This window comes from Zophobas morio, unplaced genomic scaffold, assembly GCF_036711695.1.
Source record: "Zophobas morio isolate AGI-343-1 ecotype UQ-CSIRO unplaced genomic scaffold, CSIRO_AGI_Zmor_V1 ptg000024l, whole genome shotgun sequence".
In the NCBI taxonomy this organism is placed as follows: domain Eukaryota; kingdom Metazoa; phylum Arthropoda; class Insecta; order Coleoptera; family Tenebrionidae; genus Zophobas; species Zophobas morio.
In genome coordinates, this window is record NW_026972129.1 from 4,407,317 (window position 1) to 4,427,166 (window position 19,850).

Here is a 19,850-nt window from a genome sequence, read left to right on the forward strand (position 1 = left end):
GTATTGTTCAAAAATAAAAATAATTTTAATGTGTGCTTGTTAAAGATTCTAACAATTTTGTTCTGTAACTTTTTTCTATCTTTAATAATTATATATTAATAAGAAATGGAAGCGGGCACTTAGTGTCGCATCTTGCATCTAGTGACCGAATTGAACCCTATTGTGCAATAAATTACTTAATTTTAAATTACATGGGCTACATTTTTTGTTGCTCACTAATTAACTGAACCAAACCAGGGTGGAAACAACTACTTTCCAAACCTTCGTCTGGTTTATATCGCTAAAGGATAAAATTACTAACTCTAAAAGTTCAAGGAGTAACTTACTGTTTCCACCCAATGCAATCATTCGGTTCAACAATTAGTAGTACACATATTTGCGATAAAAAATGGAACCCATCGAGTTATTACCGATAATTTGTAACTTACTATTATTATTCGTATGTTTTCCTTAAGCGTATAAGGTACTACTTCTACTCTTACTACTACTGTTCAATGCTTTCAACAACAACACTTTCATTGTGTGGTTTAGCATTTCGAGTTAGTAAGGTAACTCTTTAGTGGTCACTTTCTACGGAAAATTTGTCAAACAACTGAAAACGAGGTTGAAAATCATATTTGCTAATAGAAGACACGAATATTCTATTGCTTGTGCTCCAGAAATCTTTTTTCCAGGAATATTGAATCGCAAAACAGGAATAATACCAATTTGGAGTTAAATATGTTTTTTAATAAAGTGATCTCATCATTTTGCTTAAGGAAGTAATCTATATACATTTTAATCAAATCACTTTACTGTATTTCTTGAGACCACTGTTGTGTAAGTATCTCCATAATTTTCAATGAAATTAAATTTTGTAGTATTACTTATAATGGTTTATCAAAAAAAAAGAGTATGCGTAGAAAATTAATACATAAAGAAAGTGCATGTTTAACATAAACTTTACTTAATCCTTAAAATGACATCGTCAGCTGTTTACTGGAGATCAGTATACTGATTTTGATGTGTATTCCTAAACATAACTTTACTATCTTGTCAGAATTTTGCATTTTCATTTCGATGTTCTAAGAAAGTACAAAAAAATGCATTAAATTAACATTGATCAAAAAAAACTACAACAATGTTTCCTATATCTGTTGCACGGAAGTAGAAAGTGAAACATTCCTCTTTAAGGGAATCACTTTGGTACCATGTTTTGACAAATTTTGAACCAAATACAGACTTATTGACGACAAGCTCGACACCCAGAAAATTCAAGACGCAACCAGAAATACAACATTACAACTTTAAAACTATCTTTGATATTTCATGCCATTAAAAAAAATATATATAAAATATCTGTTTGATGTCAAATATTATCATGTTAATACTGACATTTCGTCACAATTATTGCAGAGTGTAAAAGACTGATATGATTTGGACATATGGTGAGTGCTCCATGGTTATGTACTTGCCGTGCGGGAGATGCCGCTCTTGTTTTGAATTTGTTTGTTTTTTTATTTTAACCTAACAATTGACGTTTATTTCCAAATTATCAAAACTAAACAGCTATGTTTTACCATTAAAAAAATAGTTGTAGTAAATATCAAAGACTGCTACGTAATTGTATTATTGGTTGTGTTTTGAATTTTTTAGGCGAGGAGGTTCTCGTGAATAACCTTGTATAGCAATATATTAATTCAAAACACACACAAGTTTAAAACCATAGGTGGAACATCAACGAAATCTGATAAATTTTACTTTTTAAATAATAATAATTATTATAATAAATATTATAAAATTTAAAAAAACTACGGCAATTTAAGCTTAACATTGGTTAACTTCTTAAATGTTGCACTTACAGAAAGTCAAATGTTTCAAAAGTGTCACTTATTAATTTTATTATATTTCAGGAGTCGCGTGTTTTTATTATTTTCTTCATTTATCTATTGTGTTTTTTGTTGTTACTAAAAACTTCATCGTTCTGTCTACAGCTTTATTTATTATTTACTTAAATATTGCTATTCTGTATTTTCATCACAACGAATGCATTTTTAAATTTTTTCTAAAATTTAATACGTTTGAGATTGTTTAAACGCCTGTTAAATAAATTATAATAAATTCTAATAAACGTCCTTCAGTTTGGACTTTGGTGTATTGATATTGTATTCTGTCGATGAATCACTTTTAGTTGTCTGTGGTGTATCCTTTTTACCGTAATTTCTTAGAATATACATATTTTTAAACTACCGTATATAAAACCTTTACGCTTTGTCACTCCAATGAATTTGGGTTTGGCAATATGAATGTACGTTCTCCAAGAATGGTGTGTGAAAATATGCACACGGATGTGTAAGTGATACATTTGCGTTTGTATTTAATGTTCAGTTTTTCAGCGGTGTTTTTGCCATAATAAAGAGGTTTGAATACAGATTTATATTGGTTTTCCTTACATAATAGTGTAAGCAAAAGCATTATCGTATATGTAAATTAGTTTTTCACGTAATAGTAGACTACACGTCGAGGCGGAAAATGTTTCTTTACAGCCAAGATGGTTAGTTCACTGAAGGGCGCAGCCCAATTAGAAAATGTGATTTCGAGTTTGAATCTTTAATGCCTCTTGATTTGAAAAACACAACGCATGAAGTTGCGCATTAATTAATTATAACATGGTTCTGTTTTACTTATAATGATTGATACAATTATTGTTATTAATAGTTTATGAATAAAATTCAAAAATTACTTTTTCTTACTACACGTCATGCCCAATTGTCAAAGAATTCAAAGATGTTGAAAAAATATGAATCTACGACAGGAAAGCTGATGCATGCTGAATTATTAAAGGGTCGCGGTCAGTGACCAAGTGCACTCAAAACAGTTCATTTCATTACTGCCCTAGGTGTGTAATGAATAATTTCCCAGGTTACTAAAATTGCCGTAATAATGTCATTACATTCAATTAAAGTGTCCCAGGAATCCCGCTTCTTAACCAAAATCACAAAACACGTGTTTACCACACAATTTTACAATTTTTCTTCACACAATCGATTTTTATTACTTTATGAAAAAAAAATTAACATGTTAACAAAGGATGAGAATTGTCTATTCTGAGACCTATTGGCAATATTAACTTTAAGAAAACTGGATTTTTGTGATTTTGTGACCGATTCTCAAAATTTAAGAAAAAAGGTAACAACATCGCAGCGTAACCAAAAATAATTAAAATTTAGACTTATGGAGGCTTTTTTATTATTTTTTTTGACCGTTATCAAAATGAGCAAACAAATTGCAGGGCATTTTTCATATGTACTTCAGTTAAATTGTCGAAGTAAAATGTAAATAAATACATATACATATTGTATTTCAAGCTGCGTTTAAAACCCATGATGGAAGTGATGAACTAACATAGAATAAAGTAAATATTGCACTGTTCGTAAACAATTATACATATTTTAAAGTGGGCAAATTAAAAAATCAAGTACTATTATCAGTTACTTATGGTGAACATTTAAATCATGTGAACTTTGACTACGTACTTATACATATTTTTTTTCAGTCACTAACACATTTATATATCTGTGTTTACTGGATTCCCAAAACTGTCAATTGATGAAGTAATTGAGAAACAGTGAATGATAAGATTTGCCGCGTTAATTATAAGCAATTTAAAATCATTGTGAACGCTGTAATTTGGAATCATGAAAAATGCTGCCGCTAACATTTTTCTTAATTAACACATTTTTTATTACCGTAATAATAAATGAATTTACAAAAGTTATGCAATATTCATCTATATGTACTTTAAAGATAAAGGATGTAGAGTTTAATATTAACTTCCTGGGGGAAATGTTCTTCCTCATTGAGGGGCCCCACGCAGATATTCTTCCTACAGGTTCTAAATTTTAACATTGGTTTGCTTTTTTTATGATACCAGTAAATGAGCTAGATAACAAGAAAGTATTATTTATACTTAAAGAAAATTGTTGACGTCGCTCATAAATTTTAATATACTATAATACAACAAAATAATGTTGAGACAAAACATAAAAAAACTTGTTTAAATATGATTGAAAATGTATCTTAATAATAACAAAAGAAACAAGATCCTCATAGAAGCGTATATTGGCCACTATCGACGACATATTTTCTTTACAGTTGTGTCGTCACCTTTTTGATGGATATAAGAGTGTGGTGACAAAAAATCTGTACAAGTTGTAGTTTCAAACTAGCATAACTTTCTTTTTAAATGACGAATTAAAAATGTGATTGTTAACATTTATAACATCAACTTAAAAGAACACAATCTGCACCATATCTCCTTTTTTCGCGATTTTTTTTTTTTTTTTGATACGGGGCGTTAAATTTGTGAAACCCATATTTTTGTCTGTCCGATTTTCAGCAAATACACCGCTTAATTCTGTCTGTTTGAAGGCTTCGCACCCAATTTCACACAAATCCATCTTTGGATTTTTCCAAAAGTGTTCAATTGATACAATTGTCGAACGTTCGGAACATTTTTGTCTTTGGAAATAAACTGAGTGTTTAATTCTTTAAATGCATCAATAACGTTGGCTGTGTAATGGTTCAGAAAGATTTCTTCATTTTTGCTTTTGTTGCAATTTTTTGTTGTTCTGAATATTTGGGAGCTGATTTTTCTCCTTGAAAGTATGAGTTTTTTCTCCCTTAGTATGTTACTAACGTACTTTTTTGTGGATTGTAAATTTCTGTCCTAGTTTTCTTGGTGAAATTTCAAGTTTACCCTGGCTCTGACTGATCAAGGCTTCTCTCTTCTTCTGGGTTGTTTTTTTTGCTGACATTTCACTCTCCGTCTGTCTTTCTATCGAATTGCCATTCTCTAGACTTCTACGATACTATAAGTTGGCCTTTTTGATATCCCCATTTAGAAAAAATGATTCACTGTGAAGGACTGTTTTAAGTGCAAATGGTCTATATAAAATTTGGCAAACACATTTCGGTGAACATTTTCATTTAAGTGTTCCATTATCATAGAAAATATTGAAACTTCCAATAACTAGCAATAACAATGTTTGATAATTGTCAAAAAATAGCATAACGTAACCAGTCAGCTAAATTGATCTATAGCGATTTAAAGTTTGAGAAGATTTTTTTTACCCTACACCCATAAATGTATTATTTTGAATGCTTACAATGTACGACATAGTAATGAGAGTGTAACTGTTTTCTTTGAATTTCAAAAAATTGAAAGAGCCATTACTAACACTGAGGCCAAAGTGAATCTCGAGATATATTTTTCAATAAGGTTTTTTCACTAATTTCTGAGATTATGTCTTTAACTTCCTGGAGGATTTTGAATAAATATGTAATCTCTAGCATAAACTGTAAAGTTATAAAGTCCATTTGTTTTATGACAAACATATACATAATATAAGAGTAAATTATTAAATCACACATGGAGGTACATACATAGGTGATACAGTGCACATTTTAAAGTGATAGTTGGCATTTCAGTTTTGGTAATTATTATCTAAAATGGATGGCAGCATTTTTTGCAGACCAAGCCAAAAGCATGAAATTAAACATTATATAAATTGATCTTAAGCCTAGAACCTTCCTAAATAAACTATAGCCTGAAAAATAAAAACTTAAACACTACATTTTTTAAGAATAAGATCATTTAAATTTTCACACTAGTTTCTCTAAAGAACATAACTAAACTTGTACTGATCTCATGTATTTTCAATTTGTTTCAGGAATCTTGCCATCGGAATAGGCATTCAAAATTTTCCCGAAGGATTAGCTGTGAGTTTACCATTACAGGCAGCGGGATTTTCAACATGGAGAAGCTTTTGGCAAGTATCTTTTTGTATTTATTTAGTTGAAATTGTAAGAGTGGCAATGATTGAACATTTTGAAATGAGTATTGGATCTCCTTGAAATTTTCCGTTAAGAACTCTGATAGCATGCTTCTTTTTTCAAATGTACCATATAATGATAAGGATTGACGTTTGCACGTCGTGGTGTATATTGTCTCCCGGGGCAATAAGTATTAAGTAGTATTGTCAAAAATATTGTACTGTTTTCTTTTCATCTTTTATTTGTTCTATCTTGGAATATGAGTGCACAGTTTGGTCGCCAATTTATCAGATACACAAAGACCGAATAGAAGCCGTACATGATAAATTTTTTACATTCCTATGCTTGTACGCGATTTATTGGAGACTAGCGGAACCCGGCAGACGCTGTCTTGCTTGTGTATATATTTACTTTGTATATATGTGGATATAAATGTATGGTCTGGAGCGCAGAATGCGTTGTAGAAAACTGAATAATAAGATAACTCATATTGATGCTATTCCATTTATTTTCATTAGTATACACAATGTACACATTTTTGTATTAGTAATTCACGTGAATGAACAAAATTTTTGACTATTCTATTCGCTATATATGCTAGTCCAAAAGGTATAAGGTTATATGATCATTATAAAAGTAGTTGACCACAAATAAGTACCCCCTTTGTGTGGTTCGCACTAAGCTTACCGGTTGGCAATAAATCGTCTTCTCAACATTTCTTGTTCATATTTAACAGGGCCGGCTTTCAAAACGAGTGGTGATTTCGGAACCCTCAGCGGCTGCAGGTAGTAAAGAAATAGTGGAGTGGTCGAGGAGGGTAGAATAAGAACGGAGGGATAGTACGGTCGAAAAATGTGGCACCGACCGTCCGAAATCTAGACACCGTTTATGACGGTGTTTGGAATACGCGCTCGGCTAAACCACGCCCCCAGTTTCGAGAGAATCGCTAAACAGTGGCGGGCAAAGTTACTCAAGTTATACATTTATTACTTACTTATGAAAACTAAGTCTGTCTTTCACAAATTGTTTACTACCATTCCACGACTTACAAAGATTGCAGTTCACCATGTTGAATTTATTAAAAACAAAACGGCTCAAAGTATAAAGATACACAGCACGTGATGGAACAAAATAACTGAGAGGTACGCCCATGGAGTACGATGGGCTTTTCTCGAGTTTGTAGCCAGCTCGCACATGCGCACAGTCGACAGATCGATCGTAAACGGTGTTTGCGGTAGTTGATTTTGGGCCAAAACCGTACCATTGAAAGCATACGACATGCTCCCTCCGTTCTTATTCTACCCTCCTCGGGAGTGGTGGATTTACATATTTAGTGAAAGTCGCCCCTGAACGAAACCACAACAGCCGGTCGAGCTCCATTGGACACGTTATTTACGACCCTAAAACCTTTTCTATTGTAAACAACTTAACTTCGACACAATGGGATGATTTTATGATGGCCATATAACCTTATAGCTTTTGGTCCACTATAACTGAAACAACTTGAACACATTTTAATCAATACTAACATCTATCGTAACGCTAGTGGGTAAACAATATTTTTGGTTTTTCGATTTGGTGTATAGACGTACAGAGTTTTTGGAATTCCTACTCTGGAGCAAGCAACATACAGTTGACCATGCGAAAAACATGGATTTCCTAAATTTAATCCGGCAACGCGCAGAGACTGCCCTTGGGCTTTGTTGATTACCATCGCGAAAGCAAGACGCACAGGAAACTGTAGTCGTTTGAATGTAAAGGGCAAATCAGTAGGAACCATTGGAATGCGCGGAATCAGGGAGCTTACTCTTGACCGAGTGAGTTTTCTCATTTGTGACTTTTTTCACTAAAATGGCGTAATTTTAGTGAAATTTTTTAAAAGTCTACTCTTGACACAATGATTCAACTCAGCGATGAGAAAATCCACATGGAAACGCGTGACTTTAAACAGTTGATACTTTTTCGATGAGATTTCTCATTTTGGGAGGGATTTGTATGTTTTTGTGTGCTTTTTACATTCTGAAATATTTTAACGTGTGCTGTTACTATTTTGGTTCGTTTTTTTTTTTTTTGGTGATTAAATATTTTTTAAAAAATGGATGATTTTGTAATGCAAAATATTTTAAACGAAGATGTTGAGGATTTGGAACCTGCTTCGCGATGAACTGGCAATCCCTTAACTGAATTGCCCGAAAAACAATTTATCAAATTATTTAGGGTTAATAAGAGACTGTTTAATTATAGTATTGTTAGTTTTGTGGAACCACATATGCGACCAAAACTAAGATCGACAGATCTAGCTGTAAATACACAGGTATCTAAGTATGTCTGTCACAAAACTGCCTTCATTTAAGTATATTAGGTACTCTATAAAAAAACATTTAAGAAGAATGCAGGTTCTACTTAAAATTTTTAGGTTCTTGCAACTTTGCGTTTTTATGCTGGTATCAGACAGATGTTGGATACAATGCTTACATCGATCATCGATATTTCCCAACAAAGTTTAAGCCGAAGTGTCCGAGAAGTTACAGAAGCATTGAATAGACCAGATATTTTAAATGCAATGGTTAAGTTTCCCAGAAACTTCCAAGAGCTTCAATTATACCTAGAAGATTTTCTTATAGATTTTGTAACGATTTCGGATTTGCTGGAGTAATAGGATGCATAGACTGTACCCATATAGCCAGTGTACCTCCCCCATCGTTGTGTATCGTTTTGACGTACAACATAAGAGAGTAAGAAGTTTTGTAGAACGATGCAATGCTTCATTGAAAGGATGATTCAGATGTTGTTTAAAAGATCGAGTGTTACATTATATGCCAGAAGTAGCCGGAAAAATTATAAACGCTTGTGTGGTTTTTCACAATTTGTGCATTCAAAATAACATTCCTCCGTCTGAAGATTTGGGAGAAATTAATATTCGTGATAGTACTGAAATCGTCTAGATAACAATTCAGAAAATTTTAATACTTATTTTAAGGATTATTTGATGACTATGTGCATGGGCCTCAAGAAGAACAAGCCGAAGCACGCCCAACAGTTATCCACAACTCTTCTGTCTTTTTTGTTGTAAAAGTTGGAGAAAACTTCCCAGACGTCAAATCTTGAGTACTTTTCACAAATTTGACCAAGATGTCTTTCTGTATTTCCGTTATTTTCATTGTATTCAATAATTAAAAGTTTTTGCGCTCGAACTTCAAAAAAATTTGTCACTTGTCAATTATTCGCTTCTCGTTTGTTCGATACATTTTAATTCCCACGGCGTTGCCACATATTTTGGTGAAATAACTCATTGGGTGAGATTTATCATCTCACAGGTTGTCAAGAGTAGACACTTAATCAAATTAGTGAAATTAAACACATGACTTTTGTCACCAGTGAGAAAACTCAGCGAAGTCAAGAGTAGGGCCCCAGTTTGATTTTTTGGGTGGCATTTTCAATAATCTCTAGTAATTCACTCTTTGTTATTACTGAGGATTGTAGACAGTGAACATCACTAATGATTTTCTTTTGCGGTCAATACGATTTTTGTTGTAATACCAACGAAAACAATGCTGTCATTGGTACCGCCATATATCTAATACTTGCTAACTCTTCAGAAGTAACACAGAAACGGTGTTCACGGACAAAGGGAGACGGAAGATATTGTTTTCTGTCTAGAAAAGTACCGAGGGTCTGTGCGCACGTACACAAAATAGAAGCGAACGTATGAAATGTCAAAACACATCTAGTCACGTTATCGACTAAAAATCAAGCAAGTACGAGTATATGAGCAGTACTGTTTGGTACTATAGAGAGACAAAGAGGTCGGATATATTGCTCTGCCGTTGTGTTTTCGGACTCTTTTAAGGCCTGATAGCAATATAGTAGTATTAGATATATGGGTGCCGCTGATTCTCTAAGTTCATAATCCTTTAACAGAGAGGTTGATGTGCTGCAGTGCCATCTAGTGGCAAGTTACAGCAAAATCGATAGCGCGAAAATATTCTCCATGGTCAAATACCAACGTATATCAATTTTCATGAGGATCGGTTGATTGGTACAGAAGTTGATGTGTTGCAGCGCCATCTAGTGGCGAGTTACAGCAAAATGGATAGGGCGAAAATATTCTCCATAGTCAAATGCCGACGTGTACCAATTTTTATGAGAATCGGTTGAACGGTGTAGAAGTTGATGTGCTGTAGCGCCATCTAGTGGCTAGTTACAGCAAAGCGGATACCACAAAAACCTTCTCCATGAAAAACCACTTACATGTGCCAAATTTCATGGTGATCGGTCAAACGATTTCGGAGTCTATCGATCACAGATATATATACCAACATCCATTTTTATATATATAGATTAGACGTGAATCCGTCAAAATTTGGTTAATGTTTAAAGTGTTAAACAACATGTGCGCTGGGGTTGACCTTTTAAATTCCGATTGTTTAAATGTTCCCAGTATCCAATCTATTCAACCAGCTATACATTGCTTTTTCCGGTCAATAATGTTCTGTCCGCTTGCGTTTTAGTGTCAAAAGTCAAAAAGTTGTTATTCAATTTGGATACCAAGGGAAAAAACTCAAGGCAGATTCGTAAGCCACAGGTACAAGTCTATGTTATTTTATAACATTTGAATGGTATTTATTAAACAAACTTTTGAGATGACGTTATCAAATTGTTGATGGGGATGGTTAGACAAATTTTGGTTAGCGTCTTACCATCTTACCATTTGCACGATATTTCTAACATACACACATAAAATTTTACAATAATCGGGCCTGTAGTTTCGGAGATAATCTACCGAATAAAAAATCGACAGGCAGACAAACAGATCTCGTACTCTTGAAATCATGAAACGTTGAGAAAATATGTCAATCATTCGCCGTATGAGTCCTATTAAAATAATGATTATGTATTTACCATTCTTACAATGACCTTAAGCCCTTAGCAAAATTTGGCCACATGTAAACTGCAATGAAACTAATACGTTAATCCTCCCCAGCCCTTGTTGTCAATTTTAATAACATGTAACAGCGGTTAATAAAATCAGGTACCAGCTAGAGTCCACTCGTTTATCTACAATGACTGAGGATTACTTCAAACTCATTTCTTCTAAGTCGTAGCAAATCTGGATGTGTGATGCGTCTGCTGCAAAACAGCGGCACTTGCCAAATCAAAAAGGAGAATATTTCTAGTAATCCCCAATGTATTATCTTAGTATATAGTTCCCGGAAACAATATTTATTGTTTGGAAGATACCAACAAGGACACTTTTAGGAAATCATTAATATAAATAAAATTATTAGTAAATAATAAACGTAATATTTAAAAAAAATTACGAAGCTTAAAACGCATTTGATGGGTACAGGTACTACATACATACCTGCATACTGCAGGAGTTGACAGAGACCGCTGCAGTTTACATCCGCCGCTTTTGCAGCTTCTAAGTTAATTGATAAAATGTTATACAATTTTGATTGTCTCCCTAAATTCTGGATGTCCAACGTAAAGATAAAAGCCTAAACCACAGGTATATACGTATAAAAAGAAATTTTAACCAATGCTTTGTAATCATTAAGTCAATGTCAGCGTCTTATCAATGTTTAAAAAAATTGGATAAATTTATATATATGTAGATGTATGTAATACCTGAAATATACAAATAACAATTTCACAACTTCTGCTAAAACTGTTTTGCCGATGCAGTCCATTTTTCTTCAACAACGTAGCACAATTAAGTAATTCGTGCAAACAATAAATTCAGAACTTTGAATTTAAGAAGAAACAATTTTATCACGTTATTATCAGTAGCAAATAAAAATATTAGGTTTGACCCAAAAGACTGCTTTCCACTTTTTTCTTAACTTTTCTTTCTTGTGTAATGCTGTAAATAATTTTAGCAGCATAAAAAACAGAATAAAGCAAATTTTCCTTCCTGTGTTTAAACCCTTGAGGCTAGGTTTATAATATTTCTTAAAATAAATGGTGAGGCTAAATTAAACACCATTAAAATGATTTGTTTGCAACAAAACATCATATTCAACTAGAGTGAATCTAAAACCGGCAACAAATAAGCAAATGGGTTGGTAAGAATTATTTGAAACTTGGAATTCATTAGTTTCTTTGGTTTAAACTTGGCAAATTTTGATACTTTTATTACTTGATTTATATTACGTGTTTTGCGCAGTGAGCCCATCTGGAGATACGTTAATAAAACCGTATATACTCAGGATCACGAAGCAATGCGTACACGTCATGGATGACGTAGATCCGTTACCAACACTAAATCAAAAATACGCGCCGCAATACGTGGCAATACGGATCAAAATCGATCAATTTGGGGAAAATTAAATTGGTACGACTGATAGCGAAACATATGCTAAAGTTTTATCGATTTCACAAGTGTCATTGGTGTCAACTTTGGTTATGTTGTGTTATTGTTTGATTTTTAGCGTTTTTCTACTTTTCTGCTCGTGTAATCGTATCAGTTCTTTTCAGAACTATAACAGTTCTTTTTAGAACTCCAAGTTAACTGTCCTGTACCGTGGTACGTGTCGCTTGCTTGAACGTAAACATTCCACCATGCCGAAGCCCTTGCACAAAGATGCAAAGCAAATGGTCGCTAATTTAGTGGACTATTTTGCTAAAGAACGCGATAGCGGGGGACCTCTTTTACCACTAACAGCTGTTCAAGACGTAAGTAGGTGTATTTTATTACAATTACTAATGCAGTCACATTGTACAGAGGGTTGCTGCTACTCTGGGTGTGTGTGTGCGAACAGTGAACTCCGTGGTACAACAAATAAAAACCGGAGAAGGTGTACATTCTCCCAAGAAATAGAGACCCCCGAACAAAGCAAGTGTGCGATATTAGCACTTCGGAGCAGTGTGCTATTCGAGAATGCTTATATGGAATGGTCGAAAAAAGTATGAATTTGATGCGCACGCCTTATAGATACTAACGATTATTTTACATGTTACACGATCGTCATTACTTGACTGCTTGAAGAAGAAACATATATTTGAGGGTTCTCTGAGCTCTTTAGGAAGAATTTTACATTCTCTATTGGGTTTCGTTATTCTCCAACAAGTGTACGGAAGCGTCTTATGGAATTACATGTTATTCATGCAAAAACAAACTTCTTACGTGAATACATGCACAATCAGCAGAACCCAAATCCTTTGCCATGTGATCTTGATGAAACATGGATATTTGAAAATGGTTCGGTAGTTAGGTCCATGGCAAGACGATAGTGTCAAAAGTATCAGGACGTTCAAAATAGAAGGGAAAAGTTAGTAATGTGTTAGTTTCACGTTGGTTATTTATTCTTCTCACTATATTTTAGATATATTGTATTACATGTAGGTACAAGCAATGGATTTATTGATGAAGCAGCGCTGGTATTTTCTTCTAATACCAAAAATCTAGACTATCATGGCGAAATGAATCAACAGAATTTTCTCAAGTAGTTTCAGTTACTCATGAATCTTGAAGAACCGTCACTGATTATTATAGACAATGCAAGCTACCACAGTACCCTTGCAAACAAATGTCCCAATGGTTCATGGAAAAAAGCAGAAATTCGTGAACGGCTTTAACAATATGACATAAGTTCAGATCCATAGCTGTTAAAAACGGAACTTCATCATTTGGTTGCACAGTAATGCATATACTATTCTCTATCATTTCATTTAAAATATCATGTTTTTCAGAAACAAACATCCAAAAACGTATGTTGCCGTGAATTGGGCCAACAGAATGGCCATAGAGTATTGCGTTTTCCGCCATATCATTGTGTGTTTAACCCTATTGAAAATATTTGGGGAATTACTACAAATTATTATTCCAAACACATTGGGCGTGATGGTTATGGTCAAACAAAATTCCGTGGAAATGTGGAAAGAAGCGTTAGCACATGTCACGCCCACAATGTTGAAAAATACTGTTGACCATATGAATAAAATAATACGGGAGTGGTGGGATTATTTGACCGTGAAGAGATTGTGCCGTTTATAATCGACATTAACGAAGATTCAGATTATAGTTTTAGTGATTATGACAGTGAAGATTCTAATACTGCAGAGGGCATTCAGCCACTGTAACATGTAGGTTATTTTCCATTACCATCCTAATTGATTGTACTAGCGGCATGTTCTGCTGATGTCTTTTATAATCACACTATCACTTCACTGGCCAAATATACAGATCACTGGTCAGACGAAGACGTTGTGCAACATCAATAGTTATTATTATTTATAGTTTACTTTTGTATCTGTTCCATGTCAATAAAGTAACTTGTTCTGTAGATGTGACGTGGCCATTGTGGCATTGAAGACGGTAAGAATATTTCTCTAACTTGAAGCCTGTCACAACAATTCAATGCTGTCTGTTTGAAACGTATGTTGACATTCTCGTTGGTAGCTTTAAGTACAGTATGAAGCCTTGTACCACCCTGCAAGTATGTGTTTAACACCCAATTGTCAATTTTTACCAGCAGTCAATGCAAAAATGAACGTTCTTAAAGCCAGTCATTCACGTTCCAACGCCGGGGTACAATTGTATTAGATACAACTGCTGCACAATTCTGCTGATAAGCAGCAGTACACACACGTTACAACCTTGCAGTTAAAAATTTGCGATCGTGGTGGCAACATGTCCGAAGAAAATGGACTTTTATACCTGCTTTCACGGTTTGTATAACGTACACTGTCCACACGATCAAATTTCCATCCAGTACAATACGATTGTACTGCTGTACACAGACTTCTTCACCAACCATCCACATCCAACCGATTTGCTTGTCGCATACACAGACGTTCAAAAACACTTCAATTTCGTCATATCCTACACAACTGTGCCGCGGCGTTGGAACGTGAGTGGCAGGCTTCAGTGACTAGGAACACGTGAAAGGGGTTACAGTCATGATCTTTCCTGTGCCTGAGTTTGTAATTCATAGCATCTGTGCAGCCTGCAGCATGCCCTTGTGTGCTGAAACACTGCAAGTGTAGCTTATTTCTTAACTGTTGCTTCACACTAACGGTCTTCTCATGCTATAATCCTAAATAGAACAAACCAAAACAATAACAAGCCGACATGTTTGTTGACAGTTTTCAAACCGATTCATTTGTATGATAAACGTGGTAGACGCATGACGTCATACAGAGTCCGTGACGTGTACGCATTGCTTCGTGATCCTGACTATAACTTTATTTTATTGTGAATTACTCCAGAATGGTTTTAGGTACGTATCATATAGGCCGGGACAACGTGAAGAATATCTGAAACGAGTTTTTTAAAGAAATCAAATTTCAGGAAGAACCATCACTGTCAAATTGTTTTAAATAAAGTCAAAGTAACATGTTTTTATCGAAATTAGCTAGAACCAAGTTCAAAATACTTGTGTGCAAAGTTTGGTTATTTTTTAAATATCTAAGGGATACTTATTTTTCCCTTTTTAATATGTTTGTTATGCAAACTCGTACTAGCTAGAAGGTATTAAATTACTTTGGAAAACTAGCACTAGCTTAACGCGCGCGTGTCTCTTAAAAAAAAAACAAAGCATTTGTTGCTACATTTACATGATGCTAACTTTTGAATAAAACTTGCCAATAGTGAGGTGTCGGCTTAACGGGTCCATGTTCTTGCCGTTAAACATCTCCTTCGCTCTCAATGAAAGAAATGTTTTAACGAATGTTACGATGTTTCATTTACCGCAAAACGCTGATTCTGACAATTTTACCTGACTTGAATATGACCGATAGTACTTGTCCAAAAATAAAGTTGTCGGTTTTTTCCTTTTTTAGTTAATATAGTATAAAAAATTATCAATATTTAATGATAGTCTTCAATGTTGCCAAAGAAAACAATTCTAAATTGCTTATAAATCCCACAAATTTAGCTAGAAGTAAATAATGTGTAGTCAGCTAGAATTAATTTCCCAGTTCGAGTAGTTTTCAGTTTTTTAAAACAGAATTACAGCATAGGGTCACACCATAGTTAAGAACAGTTAGCGTAAAGTTCTATTTATACAGAACTTCATCCGCTCCTGAAGCACAATCAACAATTCTGAATGCATAAATATTTTAATTTTAATATGTAATGCAAACACCATCATGGCGTTATTCTGTTATACGAACTTCGAGGAGATTAAATCGTTGGTTTGTAAAATAATAATAAAAAAATTAGATAGACATGTCAACAGGTTCATGCATTCATTATTTTTAATATCCTTTGTAAATACAGGGTTATCATAAATGATTGTAGTCGAAGTAGGCGCTGACGCAATTGTTTTGATGTGCCGCTTCTTACTTTCAAAAAATTATTAATTATAGTCCACTAAAGTTATGGGGAATTTTTGTTTTGCTTTGCTGTCAGAAGAATGTCATACTGATCATGTGTCATAACACTTTCCCACGCACGTCTTGTTTACTTCTGTTGTTGTTCCAGTCTTCTTTGTTATAAATTAAATTGAATTAAACCAGTTTTTATCAAAACTACAACGATTGAAAACCGATTGAGGTAACTAGAAATGAATTAATGTGTATTCATATTTCAAATAAATCTGTTTTAGGTTAAGATGGGGTACACTCTTTAACAAAATACGTTTATTGTTGTCTTGCTATCGAAATGGGACGTTAAATGCGGACGGGGAATGGGTGTATTCTGTTCAAGCTTGCAAGGATGAGTGTTTGGCAAAATTTACAGAATTAAACATTGAAGAACAGTCTTTAATGACACACATAAAAAGAATCGTTGACCGATTCAACAGCACTGGAAATGTGTCTAAAGGCAAGTCACCAGGAAGGCCTCCAGTTAGTGAAGAGGTCGTCGAAGATTTGAGGGAACAAAAAAATCTTTAAGTAAACTGTCTTTGCAATCTGGTATCCCATACACCACTTGTCAGAAAGTTTTAAAAAGAACATTACATATGCATCCCTATAAAGTATCGTCAGTCCATGAACTTAAACCAGCTGATTATCCTCGTTGTGTTGCATATTGTGAATGGTTTCAAAACAACATGAACAACAACAGAATTCTGGATTTGTCATTTTTTTCCGATGAAGCATGGTTTCATCTAAATGGCTACGTTAATTCGCAAAATTATAGAGTTTGGAGTGCTGAAAATCCTTTTGTTTTTGAAAAGAAGAATTCCTTGAGTACCCAGAGCAGTGATTATACTGTACCAAAAAAATTTTGTGATGCCTCAAATTGTAGACGAGCAAGCAAATGTGAAAGATTGTTGTTCATCTAGCTCGTTTTCCAGACTTCATTGGCGCCTTGGACTGCATATGCACATATAAAAATTAAATTACCAGGTATATGAATTTTTGTTAACATAGAACACAAAAAATGAAATAGTAAAAGTTATAGGTGGAGAAGATCCAGAAATTTTTAGAAATCAGGAAGATTATCTCTTGATTAATGTACAAGCCATATGTGATGAAATGATTAAATTTCAAATATTGTGGCACAATGATCAGTAGCTACAAATGATGTACTATTTTTAATCATTGTTCAGTTTAAGATCTGTTTGAAAATACACAACTGCAAAGTTGTGTGCTCTTGGATAGAATATTTAAAGAGAATTTTATTATATTATTATAATTCTAAGTAACAAGTTACCCCTTAAAAAAATACTTGTTAACACTGCTGATATATCCCGTTACTCCAGCACAACAGCTCTATTATCAGTGACACATTGGAAGCCGCAATAGAATTTGGTGCACATTTGGGATTCTGAAACGACAGTTTCCTGTGTTAACAGTTGTGATTGTCACTGTTGTTTTACACATCATTTTAAAACAGATTGTAATATTTGACAGTAAAAATTTATTGGTAATAATTTTTTTTTTGTTGATTTCATTTATAGTGAAAAACATATTAAAATTTATTTATAAACTAACAATATCTCATGTTATTGTTAACATTACATTAAAAATGAGCATCATTTGAAAATGGACTCTTTAATGTTTTAATTTGAAGTAAGTGCATTTAATTCAATGTCTGGTTTTAAAACCCTTTTCCTAAAATTAAATTCTTCAATTTCTCGTTCCTTCTTTTGTAGTTAACAACTCCTGCCTGAAATATTGTTTTTTTAATTTTGCCACTTCATAACCCTGCCACTGCTGTGAAATTATGTTCCCATGAACAGTCTCCATAACCTTTGCTCTTCTTCCACTAAACCAATTTTTAGTGTGAAGTGTGAAGTTACTGATCCATCAGCTTTCTAAAATTATTTGGAATGTAACACGCCAGTGGTCCTTAAAATAAACAGTAAATTTTCTATAGATAACAATGAAATGTATACTTACTTCTTTTGAGGTTGTTGGTAAATCATGACCACAGAACACTGACTGCCACCCTGTTCAACTATGCTTTTCTGTTGAACATTGGAACCAAGACTGCGATGTCATCTTGTACCTAAACGCACAGGATTTCCTCTGCACCATCTTGGCTATTTGTTGGTTTGATGCTTTCATTTTCGTCTCCACTATGTGAAATGTACGTCTCCAGTCTCCACAAGTGTTTTGATTTGTGATGTCCGTAACTTAACCAAAACAAGGATTCATTGTTTCAAATACTGGACGTGGTCCTTTGTCAATCTTTCTTCTTTCGGCCTCTTCGTCTGCGGCTGTTTTCCGGTCTTCATTTTTCTTGTTCTCGTACCACTTTTTTTTAGAATTTTTGTCGCACCAGTAAATGACATCGTCCTTTTTATTTTCTATGATAGCTTTGGATTCATATTCATAAACTTAGTCCATAATTAAAACCTCCGGTGTACAACTGGTTATTCGGCATTTTGTTGTTCCATATTTTTTTTATAAACTGCACGAACACACGAGGCACGGGGGCACGGACACAAATGAATTTACGTAACACTTCTAAGTGTTAAGTGAAAGCGGTGCAGTTAGGCCTAAACACTTAAAGAATGTTTTATTTATTTTTGAAAATAACCTCAAACAGAGCATGACATTTAATTAATAGTTCGAATTATTTCGAACCGTATTATGAAGCGGCAACAGCAAAAAATTCATTTGTTTTCAAAGCCAAGTTGACTACAATCATTTATGATGACCCTGTATGTAATCGTCAAAAATTAAACGATATTACTTAGATGCGAGTAAGTCATCATTTCAAAGTACATATATTTTAATAAATATTTATGTAATACTTTTTTGAAACGTCGTTTATTTTTTAGAAAAGATGAAATATAATTTTGTTACGTTCCACACTCACAGAAACAACGTTCGGTTACATTTTAAAATGTGATTCTGCAACGTTTATGCATTAAAATAAACATACAGGTGAAATATTAAACCAAAAAGTCATCAGTTTTTTAGTAGAGACAAGCATACCAATTTTGATATGTACAGTTATTAGTTAACAATTTTTGAGACATCCTGTATAAACAGTTTTAAAAAATGAAGACAAATAGATACCCACGAACAAGCAGTGCCCCTTGAAACAGCGTTTTTAATACATTTTTGACGTGGTGTCATAAACATTCTACAAAAGATATAGGAGTATAAATTATAATCGATATTCTGTAATATGTGAATCAACGTTAGCTTCTTTCCAAAATTTCAAAAAACTTTATTATATAGGCCCTAGAAGAAACTTTGAGAGTTGTTTTACCTTTTTTTGTGAAACCCTATGTATGTATGCATATGCTTATAGAAAAAAACAACAGTAACATAAAAGAGTTCTAATTATTGTAAGCATCACGAATGTTTAACTACATGCCACGTATTTGCTGCACGTACTCATTGTTAGCCGAAATGTTGGACTTCATAAATCTCTTTATTAATATCGCGATTTCACGAGTGGTAAATTTCAAGAATGTGTAAGTAATAATAAATAATTGACTACATTCTCTTCATGTAGTAGCCCAACGATAATATAATTTAATTTTAACTTAACACGTGTTGTTATCAAAATGATAAGTGACGTCATTGGTATGCGACCTCGAAATTCAGGTCAATGCCTTTGGTTTGTAGTTCATCTGATGTTGCTGCGATGCTGGTTGGTGTTCTCCCAAGTTTAATTGCATTTC

The 19,850-nt window shown here is 33.7% G+C and overlaps 1 protein-coding gene and 1 long non-coding RNA gene across 2 annotated transcripts in view; both read left to right on the forward strand.

Moving 5' to 3' along the window:
* Window positions 1–19,850, forward strand: part of LOC135134794 (zinc transporter ZIP11) — a 195,063-nt gene that overhangs the window by 148,360 nt on the left and 26,853 nt on the right. The window contains exon 6 of the mRNA XM_064063627.1: window positions 5,712–5,810. Within this exon, the coding sequence (XP_063919697.1) occupies window positions 5,712–5,810 (99 nt within the window). The remainder of the gene's footprint in view (window positions 1–5,711; window positions 5,811–19,850) is intronic.
* On the forward strand, window positions 12,024–14,102 carry LOC135135423 (uncharacterized). The gene is made up of 4 exons (XR_010281537.1): window positions 12,024–12,492; window positions 12,542–13,088; window positions 13,143–13,457; window positions 13,510–14,102. It is a non-coding gene; the product is annotated as an uncharacterized LOC135135423 (long non-coding RNA).